Here is an 18,661-nt window from a genome sequence, read left to right as displayed (position 1 = left end):
GGTTGTGTAGGAGCTTTCAGCTTCATCACATGGTTTTCATCGTGATTAACTTTATTCCAACACAGATGAGGAGTCCTAAAAATTTGCTGAGCTAGAAATGATGTTAACAGATCCGTCATCATGACAACAGAGCAAAGTCCCTGAAGATGAAGACTGTGAAAAAAAACGTCATTGTGTTTATTTGCGTTTCCTTACATCGATCTAGTGGATACTATTTCTACATTTGTACATACAGTAAAGCCTCGAAACGTCAGCTGTGCAGAACAAAAGAATAAACAGCTTTTATTTTCATTTCAAAGAGTTTTCTTATCACAAGCCACAATCACACCCATCAACCGAAGCCCTTTTTAATGTGAACAGTCCATTAATCCACTTCAGTCAAAATCCACAGTAAATCGACACATTAATAAAAGAAGGCATTTCTCTCTAAGTGTTTTGAAGATAAACAACAGTTGGTGGTTTCTTATGAAGCCACCAAATCTTTTTCAACACTATCCATTGCTGGAAGTCATATATCTAATTCTATCTTCATGTGTTTGTCCAACCTTATTAAAAATAAGCAAGATTTCCACCAAGGGCGGCACGGTGGTTATTAGCAAGGTGGCCTAACAGCAAGAACGTTCCCGGTTCGAATGCTGGTTGGGCCGGGGTCTTTCTGTTTGCGTGGGATAATCTGGAGTCTTCCAAAAGTCCAAAAACATGCAGATTGGGGGTTAGGTAAATTGGAGAGTCGAAATTGCCCGTAGGTGTGAATGTGAATACTCTGTATATGTTGTCCCTCCAGGTTGTGCCCCGCCTCTCGCCCAATGTCAACTGGGATTGGCTCCAGCCCCCCTGCGGCCCTCAAAGGAAAAGCAGTATACTGTAGATAAAGGATGGATGGATGGATCACCACCAGGCTTTAGGGCTTGAGACAAAAGGCGGAAAGTGTCATGATGACCACCAGCAGTGAGCTTGATGGCTCCAATCCCCACCGAAGAAAGACAGGTTTTTTCCAGAGGACTGTGCAACTAAAGCAGGCGGAGAGGGGAGATGAAATACTCAAACAGAGCAGAGCACCAGTGGCCACTACCGTGAGTCATAATGAATAATTATTATTATTAATTTACAAAAATGCTACTGAAATACGATTAAGGACATCGCCTGTGTACCAACAGCAAGTCTATTAACAGTGCGATGGTGACGGCGTTGCTGCAGTTGTGTCTGATGAGACGTCAGTGCTGGTTTATGTGCCTCAAGTTAAATCGCTAGCTGCTGCAGCACAGACAAAAAGCAGCCGTTCAAGTGTGTCACTCATCTTTTGAGTCTTCAGCCCACGAGTGTCAAAAGGTCTTGACGTGCAAACAGGAATATTAATTTACACAGAGCACGAGCAACTCTTAAAGAAAACAATCTCCCTTCAGTGCATTCACTTTCTACTGAGATAAATATCAGCTGCTGGTTTCCACTGTTGCTTGGTTTCCTAATTCCCGGAGAAAAGCTGCCTGCAGCGACAATTCAACCACGAGTATCACCAGCCAATCACTTATCAATACGCCAACATGCCTCATATATTTGATGTGTCCCAGGCACAGACAAAGATGCAATTAGCAAAAAAAATAAAATGCTTTTACTGAGTTGTTTCTCTGTTTGTATCAACAACATGTTACTGGTTCTGTATATAGCTGATACCCCCACATGCCCTGGTCCATTCAAATCCACTCTGGCACAGGGTCCTGGGTTGGATCTCAGCTCTTCGGAGCCGATTGCACCTCTGAAGACCTTTTATTTTTGAAATCGCAATTACCCTGAAACCATCTCTCCCCCTAACACTGATGTGATGTGTATCCTCACTGAAGCGTGTCGTGACATTCAGGTCATAATTCCGTCTTGATTCTGTGCATCAGATCCTTCTGGTCCACCATGTCCACCTGTCTGTTCCAGCGGTGGTAGGCCAGCAGGGCGATGTTCTTGGCAGCCACTGAGCTCATCTCCATGGCGCTGCCGGCCCACTCGATGCCGTTGAGGTAGTAGAGGTTGGGGTGGAGCTCCACAGGCGGCAGACCCTGGCTGCTGCTGTAGTGAGAGTAGGGCTGCCACTCTGTCTCCTGCACCGAGTAGTACGACCTAAACATGAGAAGAACAACACATAAGCAGACTGATTCTTGAATTTGAATGTTTGCTGGTTTTATATGAGAGACACTGAATATCTTTGGGGTTCGGACAGGTGCTCAGACAATATCAGCTTATACAATAAAATATAGTTAAAAATATGATGTTCCTTTTCACTACTTTCTGAAGCAAATGGAAAACAATATTTATTTGTAACCATGAAGACCTATCCAGGAAGGAAGCGGCTGACCTGAAGAGTGTTTTGAGCTGAGACTTCTCCAGATGCTGTGGCGAGAACACTTTATAGACTCCAGCCTCTTGCGGCTGCTTACGCCGGAACCCTGACGAGATGTTGACGGGGCAAACGCTCGCCACGCTGTTGAAGAACACATCGGGTGTCTCAGATGTCAAGATGCTGGCGAAGGGGAACAGGCGGGGGTCGGGGAAGCCGAAGAAAGAGGTGTTGAGGTAACCGTGGACGATGGTCGCTACAGTGCTGTGGTAGTTGCCGGGGAGCTGGTCAAAGGGAGGCGTGAAACCCTGGAACTGGAATCCAGACTCGACACTCGCAGGGAGCGGCGTCGCCAACACGACGATGTCATACAGCTCCGATCCTGTTCCTGCTGCTGTGGTAAAGCTCAGCTGGTACTGGAGCGACTCCCCTACAGGAAAAACGCATAAAGTCAGTGTCAACACTATATTCAAAACTAGAATTACCCCTGTGGTTGTACGTCTCCGCCATCCGCTGCAGTTTCACTAATTTAGGTGTTAATGAGATACAAGTAAACATTTGTACCCAAGATATTCCCTCTTGAGATGTCATGTTCACAAGGATGGGACAGAAAAACCCCCAAAATAATGCCTCTGGCCACTGGGTGTCGCTGGTGCAGAGGCAGAATCTGCATCCGTCCAGTTTGTTGAATTATGTTCCTGCCATGTACAAGGGTTATTATATACGCTGCGTTGGGACAAACCTCTGGACTGTTTGGTTGCTGCCACCCCATAAGCTGAAAATCCATTTAAATCTGTACAAAAATAAATCGGTTGCTCAGTGTGGTCACATTCAGACAATATCAGGGTCAAGTACCTGTCTGGACGGGGGAGATGGTGTTGACTTCTGCCTGCAGCAGGTTAGCGTTAGCTATCTTCAGCAGGCCAGAACACACCAGCTTGTTTCCTCCTTCCACCGCCCACTGGTTGTTCTGGGCACCAGCTAAAGACACAGCACCTGAAACACACACACACAGTCACTCACAACAGACAGTGTCAAGTGCTATAAGCTAATTATAAGCCTCCCACAGGTTTTCCTGTTCCCATGATCTCACAGCCCCCCCCTCCTCTCACCTTGCTTTCCTCTCTGCTATTCTCATCATCCTGCTCCTCCCACCCTCGTCTCCTGTGTCTCCTCTGTTTCCTCTTTCTTTCCTCCCTATGATGTTCGGACCCTAATTGCAACAGTTTAACCTTCCTCTCTTCACTCTCCTCCTGTAGCCAGACATTGACTCCATCGCTCATTTCATCTGACCTATGAATGCTGGGATGCTGACGTTCTGCCCGTAGTTGACCCTCATGACGGGTGCGATCACGTCGTCGATGAAGCGCTGTGACACGCCCAGCTCCAGCAGCGAATCAGAGAGCGGCCTACGTGTCATGTTGATGAAACCACTCCCTCCCAGAGAGTCCAGCAGCTCCTCCACCGAGCTGAAGGCGTAGCCGTGGGCCTGGTACTTGTAAATCCTTTAATATGCATGTGAACACAGATGGACATATACTACATGAGTCAAAGGAAAAGTCTGTGCATCACCGATAAACATAGAAGGCTATATAGGCTCACTGCAGCTGATTTACACAGACGACAGTGATAAAGTCGGAGCGAATACCTCCGCCGAGGCCACGCTCCTTCTGAGACATGCTGGACAACAACGGTGTGTGCATGTTCATGAGACTAAACCACAATTCATATTTCTGGCTTACCTCATAAATTTCTCCATTATTTCCTCCACCCACATCTGCAGGCGTATGAAGCTGATGCCGTAGCGCCACCACAGTCGGAACAGGTCCAGCAGGTACCAGTCAGTCTCCTCCAGAATCATCTCCTTGCCGTTAAACACCGCCGTCTTTCCCGCCACGCTGCGGCGGTACTTCATACCTTCAGGGGCCAACACAAAACAACACAAAGGGCAAAACACACAGACACAGGGGGGTTACTATTGAGTTTCTTTCTTTTCACTATTACTATGGAGATGAAAACTTTACAGTGGGAAAGAAAAAGGACAGATAACTTCTAATAAAAAATATCTATATTTCTCATTATATTACACAAACCATGACACGTGTGTGTGTGTGTGTGTGTGTGTGCGTACGTAAGTGTGTGCGTGCGTGCGTGCGTGCGTGCACCCACCAAGCTGTTTGACAAACTCCTGCATGTGGAGGTTCAGGGAGTGAATGATGGAACCTCCAGACTCGTAGTCATTGTGATTCACGGTCACGGTGGCGAGACGACCCCCGACCTCGCCCTTTTCAAACACGTCCACCTGCACCTCGGGACCAAAGTGCTGCCGCAGGAAGTGGGCCGTGGCGCTGCCTCCTATCCCTGCCCCGATCACCGCTGGAGCACAGAGGATCACAGAAGAAGAGTGAAATCAGAATGTGAGAGTTTGATCATCACAAGGATTTCTCTCTCTTTCTATAAATGGATAGATGGATAGATGGATATCTATCCATCTATACATCTATACATATATAGATAGATAGATAGATAGATGGATAGATAGACAGATAGATAGATAGACAGATAGATGTATAGATAGACAGACAGATAGATAGATAGATAGATAGATAGAATGTATGTGTTACAGCAGCTATGTATCAGGAATAAGATATATATAGTGCAACGTGGTGTCAGGAAGGTGCAGAGTACATGTTATTATAAATAGCACATATTACTGTGCATGAAATATCTTTGGGGTTTGGACGGCTGGTTGAGCAAAAGTAATAAAAACATTTCTTACATTGCTAGTTCCATTATTTGTTGTGTTTTAACACATTTGAGTTTACTTTAATTCCCCTGCACCTGTCATTTACTTATTTTGGAGTTGTGTCATTTTTAGAAAAGGACACGTCTGACATTATTTCCAGAATTATTTCCATTTTGTTATAATCAGTAGAAACCTTTTTGGACAATTAACCAGATTTGGATGATCTCTAATTATTGGATATCATATTTGGATGAATGGGGCAACATGGATCCTCAGTAAAATCTAATAAACACAACATTACCTTAAACATCCCTTCAAAATAAGCTTACAACACATTAGCTACATATAAATGAAGCTGCAGTAGCACACAGAGATAAATATAAGGTGTAAAATGAGGGTGTTTCCAGTTAAATGTCTGTTTATTAGCTTATTAACATTAGCCTGTAGCTGGATGCTAACGCTAGCTACATCCAGCGGCCGGCTGTGGTGTTTTGACCCCGGCTTCCTTGCCTATTTTCGAAGGCGGAGCTGCGTCGACGGGAGCGTGTCCCTCCGGGTCTCCGACAACCGAGCAGGCGGCGAGCAGCGCGGCGAGCAGCGGCAGCAGAGAGCCGTCCATAGCGGCAGCAGCGCCGGGAGGAGCCGGGGAGGAGAGGAGCCGCGGCGGGTTCAGCTCCAGTTAAAGCTCCACGCTGTGTTTACTCTGTTCAACCGTCCGTGTTATATTTAAAAAGAGCTGAGGAGTCGTGTGTAGAATCACATGGACGTGACGGTGGCGACTTCCCTGATGCACCGTTTACATCCGGCAACATGACGTCACCACAACCGCAGCCTCGTCTCAGCCAATCACAACCGTCTGAGCTGCTCTGCGTCATCCAAGCGTGGACGCGCTTTGTGCACGGTTCCGCGATACTGCGAGAGTGACGTCAGACACCACGAAATATAATCCGAATACAATATGTTGATTGTATATAAACTATATATACACTCATGACTATGTCAAATAAAATAAAAATATCTGTAAGTATAGTAATCTATATATACACTCGTCTATTTCAATCTATCATTTAAATATCTGGTGGAGGGGATGATAAAATATAATCTGGTTTTGGTCTAATTCCTGGGTCACGATCACATGTTTTCTTTAATAATTGACTGTTACAAGTGTATGTGTCAAAATTAGTGACATTTTTACATATTCAGATAACTCATAAAACTGTTTTTTGTCTAATCAGCAGTCAAACTTTTATTTACCATCACAGAAAACTAAGAAATATTAACACTTGAGAAGCGGCTTCCAGTACATGGTAAAAAAATACTTTTGAAATCAGTGATTAATCCGTAAACAAAACGTTAAATAATTTTGTACCAACTTCAAATCGACCTATAAACGTACTTATTTCATCTCTAGATGATTGGTTGGTCTCATAGTCAGGTGAAATAATTTAACTGCTGTGACAACAGGTATCTGGAGGTTAATCTGCTCCTAAATGAAAAGAGGTTTAGTTTCTGACTAATTTCTCCAGATGATGAGTTCCAGACTTACACAGAATCATGAAATCCACAGGACGACAAATTGAAAAACAGTGGAAGTTGCCTTTATTTCATCAATATAGGAGTAAACCACTGAGCAGAAACTAACATTCACACTGAGCCGCTGAATTGATAAGTGGCACAGTGGAGAAGTAAGGCTTAAGGACGCCTCAGACACATGCATACACACACACTCACAGACACACTCCCACGCACGCTCATCTTCATTTACATCTGTTATCTTACACCTCTTTGGCTGCCTGGGCAGCAGCCTCGTCACTATCTCTCTCCCTCTAATGTGGTCAGTCAGAGGTGAGGGGTCAAGGGTCACCTTGAGATCAGGTAACCTCTGTTCCCTGCTGTTGCTTCAAATGCAGGGCTAATTCACGGCTAAGAGGCGACATAACAGAGACCTTTACAATTCATCTCTCTGTTACATCTCTAAGCAACATAACCCCCAGCAATAACACTGCAAGGCCAGTCATGGGCCAGGAGGGCGGGGATGAGGGGGATGTTGGGGGGAGGTCATGCTCTGGCCGAGTGGAAGGTAAGGACGAGAAGGACACTGGCCGAGAAGGTGGAGCTACTCGTCACTTGGTAGAGCGTCTGGTGGGCTCGGAGGCCGTGGGGGGAGGTGGTGGCCCGCGGCGATCTAGGTCTTCAATGTAGAACATGATGAGCTTCCTGCGCTCCTCGGGGACACACTCCAGAACAAGGTAACGCTTGTCGTTCTGAAGGATCTTCTCCACGTCCTTCAGATGCTGCTCTGACTCCTGGATTAGCTTCCTTGACCTGGAGGGAGGGAGACGGGAAGAAGGCAGGATGGTCAAACTATGAATAATATCGTCTCAGTGCAGGATTCAGAGAAGATTTAAGAAAAAAAAATGCTATTAACATGTTTTGTTAATGCCTCAGTGAGCGTACAGACCTGTACGTGATGAACTTTGTCTCCTTTAGCAGCGTCCTGAAATCAGCTTTGGCCGTGATGTACTTGTCCTTGATGTAGTCTTCAAACTCACGCTGTCTCTTCTACACAGACAGACGAACAATTCACATCACTCATGAACATCACACATCAAAACTCAGATACAGTGCAGTGTAAAGTAAAGTAACTAAACCCACACCACTACACCATTTGTATTAAACAATAATTCCCTAAGCTTTTCCTATAAGTGACACTTGCCCCTTATGAGTCAAACTTGTACAGAACACCAGTCTATATTATTACACACAAACGAAATAACAGTGAGGTTTCTCATTAAAAGACTTACCCTGTCACTGGAGGAGAACTTAATACAGCGAGGATCCTCTTTGATGACCTTCTTCACCTCCTTCCAACTTGTTGTCAAGGTGATCTACAACACAAAGACCCGTCAATAAACTCAAATAAACCAGTGATCAACTTGACCCAGGTTGTTAAAAATAATGGATAAAGCATATAAATTGACACTTTAGATGGACATTAATCTCCCAATAAAAATTGCACTCTGGTTATAACCCAAACCAAATTATCATTAACAAAAAAAGCAATCGGATTATTAAAAAAATTAATGCTTATTACAGATTATTGGTCACTTTTCTGTCTGTTGACAGTTTTTTGGCACCTTTCTCGCTTCATGTTTTTACTCCTCACCATGCTGGTCTCATCCAGAAGCTGCCTGAAATGTTCCTTCTTCTTCTTGGCCAGAGCTTCTACATGTTCATTAAACAGCTTCTCCTTCTCCTCTCTCTCCAGCAGCGAAGCCGACTCCCAGCGATGGTCCTTCCTCAGGTTACGACGCGTGTCTGACCACGTTGCATCTGAAGAACGAACCTGGGGAATGAATTACCAAATTATAGTGGTTCTAGTTGAAAGGCACGAGTTAAAATTGTGCTCCTGCAAATTTACTTGCTGCAGTCAAAATGCATCTGACTCGTTTTCTTTGGGACTGAATGCAGATAAACTAGACTTTTGTCTGAAAGTTTAGAATCAGCTGTTTATTCTCCATTTTTCTCATATCTTGTGAAAAATGACAAACTGGTGACATATCAAGACTTCATGAAATTTTAAATACAGCACATTTCATTCAAAAATAAAAATCTGCAGAGCATCTCACCATATCCGACATGAGAGCTTTGAAATGCTGGATGGCCTCCTCCCTCTTGTGCTGCTCCCTTTCCCGGTCGATCTCTTTGGTCTGTTCTGATCGGGCCTTCTGAACCTCACGCTCCCTCTCTCTGAGACTGGCCTCGATACGAGCCTGCCGCTCCAACTCTCGCTCCTTGTCGACGTCCACGCTCTGTGGGGTGTGACACACATGGTCTGTGAGGGGATGTTGACAATAGCTAGGATTCTATCCACCTCATGCAAATTGCAGTTTTATATCCTCACTCCATTTCAATGTCCCTCAAACCTAATTCATGTTTCAAACACACCTTGGCTTGTTTCTCCATGTACTGTTTGAAAAATTCTTCTCTGAGTGCAGAGCTGTCCACAGACTTGTATCGTGGGTCCGTCTCCAGCCTCTCTTTAATTTTGCTCCATCGCTGGCCTCCCTCTATGTGCTGCTCATTCAGGAGATCGAAGAAGTCTAACTTCACCTGAAACCAGACATACAAATATTTAAACGAATCAGAAATCGGCCCAAAAGTTAATTTTACCTTCAACTTGAGATATTAATGTGCCAGTGAGTTATACCTTCTCTCCTCTGGACTTGGAGTCCTCTTTCTCCCTCTTCCTCATAGCGGTGATGAATTCCACAAAGATGGCCTCTCTGTCCTTCATCTTCTCTATGGTCTTAAATCGCGGGTCTCGGCCATTCTTCATTGCAAATTCACTAAATGTTGTTCTGCAAATAAAAAAAAAACACTTTTTACAACGAACAGAAGATACAAACATCTCAGGAATATTAGCTCTTTAGCACCTTTACGTTTCTGTCAGAAAACAGCTTTATTTACCTCTGATTAAATATCAGCAGGCAGTATGGAATATCAGAGGATTTATACCAAAGATGTAAATATCTTAAAGCTCTGGCCTGGCTGTTTACCTGGGTGTGAACTTGGCCTCCTCCATCATCCTCCTGAACTCGTCTTTGGCCTGCATCAGCTTGTTCTTCTTCTCCTTCCTCTCCTCCTCCGCTCGCGTCTTCACATACTGGTCAAACACCTAAAATGGATATGAACCACAAACCTATTAATGAAGTATTTTTAAGCAGGGCCCGTATTGGTAATGACAATACTACAAGAAAATGAGAATGAGTGATAACGAGGGAAGAGAGAGAAACACGAGACGGGAAAAGAGACTGGACCTGTTTTCTTTCTTTTGGGTTGAGCAGAAGGTAACGTGGGTCAAACACAATCTTATGAAGCTCTTTGTCCCAAGTTGAGAATGCAGACACCTGCACGTGAAGAAGAACAGTGGTATTAGACAGTGAGCTGTGACCATATACCACTACCGTCTGATACGAACTGTCTACGACCACAAACAAAACTAGGAACATTATTATGTAAGATTTATCCTTGACAATAAAAAACTAGAACAATTCAAGAAATAACAAGGTACATTAAGAAACATTTGTCTCAAAGCCCAGTCTTGTGATGGTGTGTCTCCAGACAAAGACAGATAAACTTTACCTTAAAATATCAATCAGCATAAGAGTTGTGTTACCCCTCTTTCCAGCAGCATTTCTTTGAACTGGGTCATCCTGGCCTCCAGGGGCACTATGGCTCTTTCTCTGGCAGCTCTGAGTTCTGCCTCCATTGCTGCTTCCTTCTCTGAGTCCGCCTCCTTCGCGTCCTCCTTCCTGTGAAGACAAAGACACGAGGAGTTTAGAGAATAGTACGTGGGATAGTACCCTTTTTTTACTGTACTCAAAGTACTGGGAAACTTACTTCCTCTTTTTGGCTTTGGTCGGCTCCTCATCCAGATTTTCTTCAGTAGCCATCGCTAACTCTGGCTCTTCCTTATTGATTCCTGTGTACGAACACACAGACATAAAATAATTAGGACAGTACAGTGTTTAGAATGTTTTTTGTTTACCAAGAACAGAAATTATAAAAATCAAGTGCTTTATACAATGTCATAATCACTGACTGCATGCGAGTGTGTCTTTGTCCACACCTGTCTTCTTGCTGTCCTCCAGGCCTCTCTTGTGTGGCGGCTCCTGGATGTGCTTGTCAACGTCAGCTCGACCCACCAGCTCCTCGGGTCGGTCCCACATGGACAGCCGTGTTGTGGGGTTGTAGAAAAACACGCGATCATCACCCGTCCATACCACACACCTGAGATGAAGTGATCCGACACACACAGTCATCAAGAGGAGCCAGGGAGATTAGAAGACAAAATAAGAATGCGGTAGAGAGTAGAGATATCATGTTCTGCGTTGTGCCGTGCATACCATGGTGTGCCAGGGATAGGGTTGGTGGCTACAGGCCTGGCTTTCTGGGCGGCTTTTTCCTCTTCTGTCATCTCTTCTTCTTTAGGCTCCTTGATTGAAACAGAGAAATTTAGTCCAACTATAGAACATAACAGTGCCGGCATCATACAAATTTACCAGAACTCCTTTTACACTGAAAACGTGATAATTCTCTCGTGAGTTCTAAGTCGATTTATTGAAATTCATGAAATCTGACCAATGTCCCTGGAAAGTATAAAACACGCTGAATATAAAAATATGTGGTGCTATTAAAAAAATAAATCACGTGTTATAAAAGGAAATAAATAATGTGGAAATATTGATAATGATTTAATTATGCTCATCGCATCAAAGCAAGTTGGTTTTTTTACTCTTCACATACCTCCTTCTCATTGTTAGTGTTTTCATTTTTGTTCTCTTCATCCTCCATCTCCATTGCCTCAGCTTCCACCTGGGCCAAACGCTCCTTGATCTTTTCTGCTTCTCTTTCTGAAAACAGTACAGAGAAAGGGTTAAAGGTGAACCCACTGCCCTTGTCTTGATACACAAAACAGACACACAAACAAACAAAGAGTACTAATAATGTAGCTCAACAAATAAAGCCTGTAATCTGTGGGTGTGTGCACTAGTCAGCAATGCCAACCTTTCTCCACCAGGGACTGTGGTTTCTCCCAGGTTGACTCCAGTGTTCGGTTGTTATAGTAGTACGTTTTCCCATCAGCTGTTTTGTACTCTGACCACTCTGGGAGGTGCAACGATCCGACCATGGAAGCAGGGGCAGCCGAGAGAGCCAGCTGGGGGTGCATCATGGAAACTAAAGGCGGACCCATACCAGGAAGCATGCCTGTAATCAGTCAGAGAGGAGAGAGACAGACCATGATAAACCAACTGGCGTCTTTTCTGTCTGGACAACAATAGTAACTGTGGTGGACTAAACTCTAGTCATTTGTTTATGTGTAATTTTGTGACGTGTCATATTCCTGGTTGGACATTTGTAATCTACATGAAGTAGGACAACCAGAGGTAAGAGAGTGAGCTCCACAGGCAGCATGATACTGATTAACTGCCACTTTAAAAGTATCTGCCTCATTGTGTGGAGAAGTAGATTAGATGAGTGAGTGAAAGAAGAAACTGCTGAAGTCTAAACGTAACTCACTGACAGCAGACACACAACCATGCCACAAAAGAGGACAACAACATGACCACGACTTATAGTCCTAACTGGTTCACTCCTGTACGACAACAGCGCGCATTAATGGGACTGTTCTATCCTGACTTGGCCCAACCTAACGATTTAGCCGCTGATTTTCAAGTGAACTCTCATTTACCAGTCGGAGTAAACAAAGCAAAACAAGAGCCGACCAGTTCCCGAGGACAACATGCATTTTCAGTTTATCCCATTAAGACCAAAGGCTCCATTTATAAAAACACAGACTAAAAGCAAAGTGTTGCTTGAAAACAACCAGGTAAAATCTGAGGGTTCTCTGGAGAGCTGACAGAATTACCAATGTTTAAATAAAACTTCCTTGTCTCATTCGCTGATGTAGTTAGAGACATGAAATAAGAACATTTGATAGCTTGAATATGTGTCTTTCATTGTAAATCATCGCTAAAAACTAACAACGCAAACAAGCAGAGATCACCGTGTTCTTCCTCCTCAAACGTGTCTCTTACCGACAGAGCGTTGGTCAGCTAAACAAAACTCTTCTACAATCGGCTTCAACATCGCTCCTGTCGCTAAGAACATCAAAGTCATTGTCTGAAACACTACTTAAAACCCTTTGGCAGGCAAAGAAACAAATAAACTACATTTCCCATAATACTTTCCAATAAGTATTTCAGCTAATCCTGAGGTATTTCATCAGTGATGTCTTGAGAACAATGACATCATGAATGTGACGTGTGGATCTAAATGGTAGAAGCACGCAAAAGACGCACCTGGTCTTAAAAAAAAAAAACATTAAAATGTTCTTGATGGGTTAATCTAAAAAAGGAAACGCTGGAAACGAGACTTTAGCACATTGTCCAGTGCTACACCCTAAAATATGCTGATGATGAAATGGTTTGCATGACACATTTAATCCAGAGATGTGAAGTCTGTGAGTAGAGTCAGTATCAAGCTAATAAATAGGAGAGGTTTCACCACTGTACACTGAATGGATCATGTTCACAGCATTCACCACAGTCCAAAATATAGCATATGACTCATGTAGACATCATTCACTACCATGCCATCTACTGTGGGTCTGAGAGGCGAGCGGTGGGGTGTTTACCGTTGGCGCCGGGGCCTGCCTTTACACAGGGTGCACCTACTATCTGCATCATTGCTACACCTGAAAGAACAATGGACAAGCAAGGATCTGGTTGAACACAGCAGGACACTAGACATCAGCTACCACGGTGTGTTAAAGTTTTGGTTCCTACGCAGACAAACGCAGAAAAACACACCCAGATATTAGATAGACTCTGGACGTTTTTTAACTTTGAAAGCCCAGAGTACATTGTGTTTACAATAGAAGAGTAATGTCTATTTGGAGACCGTTATATCTACATTTTGATTTTTTAAAAAGCATATTTAAAAGAGTGAATCATTTGGTTGGTACAACACACATCTCAAAGTCAATCCAGAAGTTCTCAATCTGATATTTATAAGATTTAACAAAATCCCTAATTTAGACCTACCCCTGTCTAACTGTAATTATGCCACTTCACACACACTTAATCCACAGAGACACAATAAACTGATAAAAAATGATCTCCCCAAATGAGCTTTTCCCTTAAAATGAAGGACAGAGAGAAAAAAGTAATAAGACATTTTACGGAGAAGAGGACAACATGTAGGACCAACAGGAGCATTTACATTAACTTACATCTGTATGTAACCTACTGATCTCACAACCTGTCGGTGTCTAGTATGAATTACTTTGAGAGACATTCATGTTATTTACATGTATAAGCGAGTTCCTGTTGCCACCAAAATAATCCTGTGGTGTTCCAATAACAGTGAGAACTGACATCCACTAGCTATCCTCATTTATTGTTGTCATCATAAATATGCCTGTAATGCTGAATCAGGGTTTCCACAGGGTTTGAAAACTAAATGCCAGTTGTCTCAAAATATTTGCACAGATAAGTGGCCGACTAACATCAGAGTAATCGAGGAATAATAGTCGAGGAATTAAATCTTAACTGGTTAACTTATCACCAACATTATATAACTAACATTTGTAATTGGAGGAAGTGACAGTGATGTTACCTGAATGGTTTGTATACTGTCTGTGAGTTTCTTGCTCTTGCCGAGTCAGCAGTTATTACCTGGTAGAGGAATGTGCATGCCCGGCAAAGGCACCCTGAAAGGTGGCACCATGACAGGGGGGAAGGCAGGCATGGCAGTGTTGGACTGGGCCACACTGTGAGACAGAAGTGACACAGTCTGCACCGCCGTAACAGGTGACGGCACCGTGGAAACAGTCACCACAGTGACTGGAGACACACCAACGGTTGAGGTCACCGTGGCAACAGGGGTGAGGTCTGCTACAACAGTGGCTTATGGAAACAAAAAGAAAAAAACAAGAGGATTACAATTTTTGCTTTCATGTACGAGTGGATGCGAGTATGATAATATACCAAGTAATTACCTGCAAGTGTCACAGAGGGGGAGGGGGAGTCTGGACTGGAGGCGAGTGTGCGGGAGGAAGTTGTGGACAGGGCCTGAGTAGAGGATGCTGCTGCGGCCGTGCTGGCTGTAGTGTTGACGGTGCTTGAGCTGGCAGCTGCAGTCCCCCCCCCACTTGCTCCTGTCCCCGCAAGAAGAGGGTTGAGTTCAGACTGCTGGATGATTTTCACACCATCAGGTTTACTCCATGATGACTCTCTGGTCCTGGCATTATAGTAATACGCCTGTGCAAAGGACAACAGACAGAAAGGCCTTTTTAACTGGGTGACAAACTGTATTGTGTATGTGAGCATGTGTATTCCAACATTGGACTAAAGATTCTGCATCAGAAAACCTCTTGTAAAACTAATCCTCTCTACAACAGGACTCCCAGGCTTTTTTTTATTTTAAACATACTGTTGGGAGACCATTAATTATTTCTCCATCTTTTTCCAGAATGCATTAACCAGCATAGCAACCCTGCTGTGTGTTTACATGCGACTCCCGGCTTACCTTCCCCTCTGACGTCTTGTTCTCTACCCAGATCTCCTCTGTAGGGTTGAGCGCAGGGGTTCCAGGTGTAGGAACGGGAGGCATCCCGGGAGGGAACAGCATCCCAGGGGGAGGCGGTAGGTTACCAATGGGAGGGGGAAGGAATGGAGGTCTCTGCAGAAAAAAAGATAGAGACCCAGCATTTAGTTTTCAATCCATATAATCACATAAGAATCCTCCCTTCACCAACAAAATGTGATGATACTGGGTACAAGAAAAAGGGCCAGTAAGATGAGTCATTGCTAATTTACCCAGCAGCCTGTGTTTATTTAAATCTGCTCAATCACTAGTATATCATTCAAGAAGGAAACACACTGCAACTAAAATCAATAAGGAAGATGGTAGAGGTCAAGGAGATTATAAAAACAGTGTTAGACATGGCCCTCCTTGATTCTGTGTGTATTGTTCTAAGATCAAACACGGCTGATATTCATGCAAGAATTATGAGCTTGCTTTGTGGTCTACACTCTGCCCAGCAAATGACTGCACCACTGAAGGTTCACAAACACTGGGGATTCATAACTCAACAACTCAGAACCCAACCATCAACTGACCAAAACTCAAAACTGAATTATGATACAGACATAATATTATTGTGAGTTGAACTGACTTATCTTATGATTCTTTTTTTTTTTACTTTGTCACAAAGGGGCTGACACAGATCATACATTGTCATTTTAAACTATGGATGAACAGATGATTAGTACTTCAACAGGTCACTTTTAGTCTCTTTCCATCTCTTTGTAAATGCTGTGTAGAGCATCACTGCAGTCAAACATAAAACAGTTCAGCCCCTCACTATCATGAAATAAAACATGCATGTTTGTATAAGAGTGGGAAACAGTCACCTGTAAGTGAGGAGGTCCGATAGGTGGCGGCATGCTTCCTGGTGGTGGGATGGGTGGCATGTTGGGGTCAAAGGGTGGACGTGCGTACGGGGGTCGTGGCGGCGGTCCCCTCATCATGCCAAAAGGAGGAGGTGGTGGCCTAAGGAGTGGTGGTGGGCCCCGTAACACTGGGGTCTGGACAGGCGCAGGTGCTGGGGCAGGGCCGCGGAACCGCACCGCCTGCTGCGCCATTCTATCACAACAAGGCCACAATGAGTTAAATGAGTAGAACTAACAAAAACCCTCAGATATCGCCACTTTGGTAAATCCCAACAAGCTATTGAAACGTCCCACCGGATTATATGTGATCCTAATGTTTACTACAGGTAAGCAGGGGCAACATTAAAAGGGAAATACAGGTATTGTATAAACAACATGATTGTTTCCTGAATATCACTTTGTTTATGGTTAATTCAAATTGTCACTTTGTTGGTCATAACATCAGAGTGCACAAAAATGAAATCACACAGGAGGCTTCACTGCCAGCTGCCATTCTCAAGAACTTGAAAGGTATGTCTGGAGGATATCCATCTTGGGAATTACTTAATCACAAAGCAAAACAAATCTCCTCCTTCACGAAAACATGTTTCTGCCGGTCACACTCAATTTAAATCAATTAAGGACAGTTAAATCACCATTGTCCGTGCAAAACCAATTAGTATTAGTGTTTTGTGATGATATTTAATAGCAGTACTGTGTGCACTATTGTAAGAGAATTATTACAATGTGCAGCAATGTAAAAACAAACTCGAAACAGTCTCAGAGCTCAGTTTTGAATGTAACCTGCAGGCGGGTCAGTTCAAGCCTCTTGGAGAACTTGACAGTTTATCTCAGTGTCTTCTCTCGCTTGATGCTGTTGGATGTTGAGGCCACAACACCTGCGTCAACACTCCTTGTTTTCCTTGTGAATGAAGACAGGTCTTTGTGAGTCCGGGGTCGTTGACTCCACATGCTGCAGACTGAACTTGGGGCGGGGGGGGGATTTGAACGGACACTCACATCTGAGCTAACATGCCTGAAACTTGAGCACAGTGGCTGGATGCGAGCTGCAGAAATACGTGCTGGAAGATGCAACCAGCCGGGCCGGACATCACTTAGCGTCGTGATGTGCATCAGTCGACCCGTTTAAACGCCGAATCCTTCAGGGTGGATTCCTGTTGCTCGTGCGTGCAACGTTTATTATGATCCAAAGCTAAAAAAAAAAAAAACGCTCAGTGGGTGAATGTGTCACTAACGAGGCTACCAGACAGACGGTCCATTCAAAACACAGTTGTGCGCCTCTGCTTACTAATGACTGTAGCGTAGCTTAGCTAGCATGCTATTGTGCACTTGCAAATAAGCCCAGAATGCACACTCGGGGAGGGGGCCGTGTTGGACAGGAGCACCGGGGCTCTGTGAGGGAAGCATCCCGGTGCAGCAGGGACGTGTGAGTCGGTGTTTGACCGCGGTGTCGGTATTTACCGCGTGCCACGAGTGTACAGCAGCGGCGAGCCGATTGGAAACACAGGCTAGTTAGCCGCATGCTAGTTAGCTAGCGTGGCTCCATTCACTAGTGAAAACACCGGTTATCACAAGCTATCAACCTAGAAAACAACTTGGTATTGAAACTCAGTTTGTGCTCAATTTCCCACTGAGTCTTCACTGGTTTAAACCCTTCATGTGGTTTTAACTGACCTGTTGTCGCTGAATCCGATGGTCTCGCTCTCTGCCTGGTCCGCCATTACAGGAAAATGTTACCACTCTCTTCCTGGAAACGCCCCTTAGTGATCTCTCCGTTTCCCATTGGCTACACGCCGCTGTCGATCGTGGCGCAGTCCGAGCTGTGTGTGATCTGATTGGACGTTGATTGTCCGCTTGTTTCCGTTTTGTCACGATGTCTTTGTTCAGGAGTGTGTGTGTGTGTGTGTGTGTGTGTTTAGAAATAGGGTCAAGGCAATCAGTGTCCTCACTAAGAAGCTGTACAAACATGTGTGTATGTGTCTGAAGACTCAGTATCTTAAATATAATATATATATATACACACACACTTTAACTCCTCAGCATTTCAAAGGGAAATATACTAGCACTACATTTATCTGACAACTGTATACTCCCCCGATTTCTGGTTCTTCCCACTTACAGTAAAGTGTAGAAGTTACTTTTAGGATAAACTCTCATGTGATCAAATTATGGATCATGTTCAGGGAAGTTGTCTTTTAACCAATCAGAGAGATTTATCCTACATCTGCCACATTGTACCTTCTTTAAAAAACAATTTATTCAGATGAATGTTATTCTGCAAAAATGTATATAATCATTTTCTAAAACGTTCGTTTTATTTGTATGAAGTCTCCATGATTAAATAATGGGTCAATTAGCAAATATCGAATACTGATTTCATATGATTATTAATAAGTATAAATACAGTGTCAGTAGTGATGAAATAACAGTTAATTGGTTAAAATGAAACAAAAACATTTATATAAACTCTGCTGAGGTTGTTAATCCCAGAAGAAATACAGATGATGTGATCTCCCTGTTTACAATGACAGCTACTACAACCCAGTTCAGGACCCAACGTAAAAATCAGTA

The 18,661-nt window shown here is 43.8% G+C and overlaps 2 protein-coding genes across 4 annotated transcripts; both read right to left on the bottom strand.

The window, feature by feature from the left end:
* Nucleotides 1–257: 257 nt before the first annotated feature.
* On the bottom strand, nt 258–5,906 carry LOC118121924 (prenylcysteine oxidase-like). The gene is made up of 7 exons (XM_035178199.2): nt 5,580–5,906; nt 4,493–4,699; nt 4,066–4,240; nt 3,617–3,828; nt 3,179–3,319; nt 2,342–2,753; nt 258–2,106 (listed from the first exon to the last, which is right to left on the bottom strand). Exons 1-7 carry the CDS (start codon nt 5,686–5,688, stop codon nt 1,857–1,859), a joined length of 1,506 nt encoding a protein of 501 aa, XP_035034090.1. The 5' UTR covers nt 5,689–5,906; the 3' UTR covers nt 258–1,856.
* Nucleotides 5,907–6,645: 739 nt separating this feature from the next.
* On the bottom strand, nt 6,646–17,873 carry LOC118122350 (transcription elongation regulator 1). 3 transcript variants are annotated; one of them, XM_035179027.2, is made up of 21 exons: nt 17,765–17,873; nt 16,052–16,283; nt 15,165–15,317; nt 14,635–14,896; nt 14,312–14,542; nt 13,270–13,329; nt 11,640–11,840; nt 11,379–11,485; nt 10,979–11,067; nt 10,702–10,862; nt 10,473–10,554; nt 10,249–10,384; nt 9,890–9,979; nt 9,629–9,747; nt 9,280–9,430; nt 9,018–9,182; nt 8,699–8,881; nt 8,236–8,415; nt 7,874–7,957; nt 7,531–7,631; nt 6,646–7,394 (listed from the first exon to the last, which is right to left on the bottom strand). In XM_035179027.2, exons 1-21 carry the CDS (start codon nt 17,809–17,811, stop codon nt 7,193–7,195), a joined length of 3,036 nt encoding a protein of 1,011 aa, XP_035034918.2. In that variant the 5' UTR covers nt 17,812–17,873; the 3' UTR covers nt 6,646–7,192. The 3 variants fall into 3 exon arrangements, with proteins under 3 accessions (XP_035034918.2, XP_035034919.2, XP_035034920.2); XM_035179028.2 differs by lacking the exon at nt 17,765–17,873 and adding an exon at nt 16,874–16,986; XM_035179029.2 differs by lacking the exon at nt 13,270–13,329.
* Between the last annotated feature and the right edge of the window lie 788 nt (nt 17,874–18,661).

This window comes from Hippoglossus stenolepis, chromosome 15 (genome assembly GCF_022539355.2).
Source record: "Hippoglossus stenolepis isolate QCI-W04-F060 chromosome 15, HSTE1.2, whole genome shotgun sequence".
NCBI classification, from domain to species: Eukaryota; Metazoa; Chordata; class Actinopteri; order Pleuronectiformes; family Pleuronectidae; genus Hippoglossus; species Hippoglossus stenolepis.
Note: the sequence above shows the minus strand (reverse complement) of the source record. Positions and strands in the feature narration are given on the sequence as shown.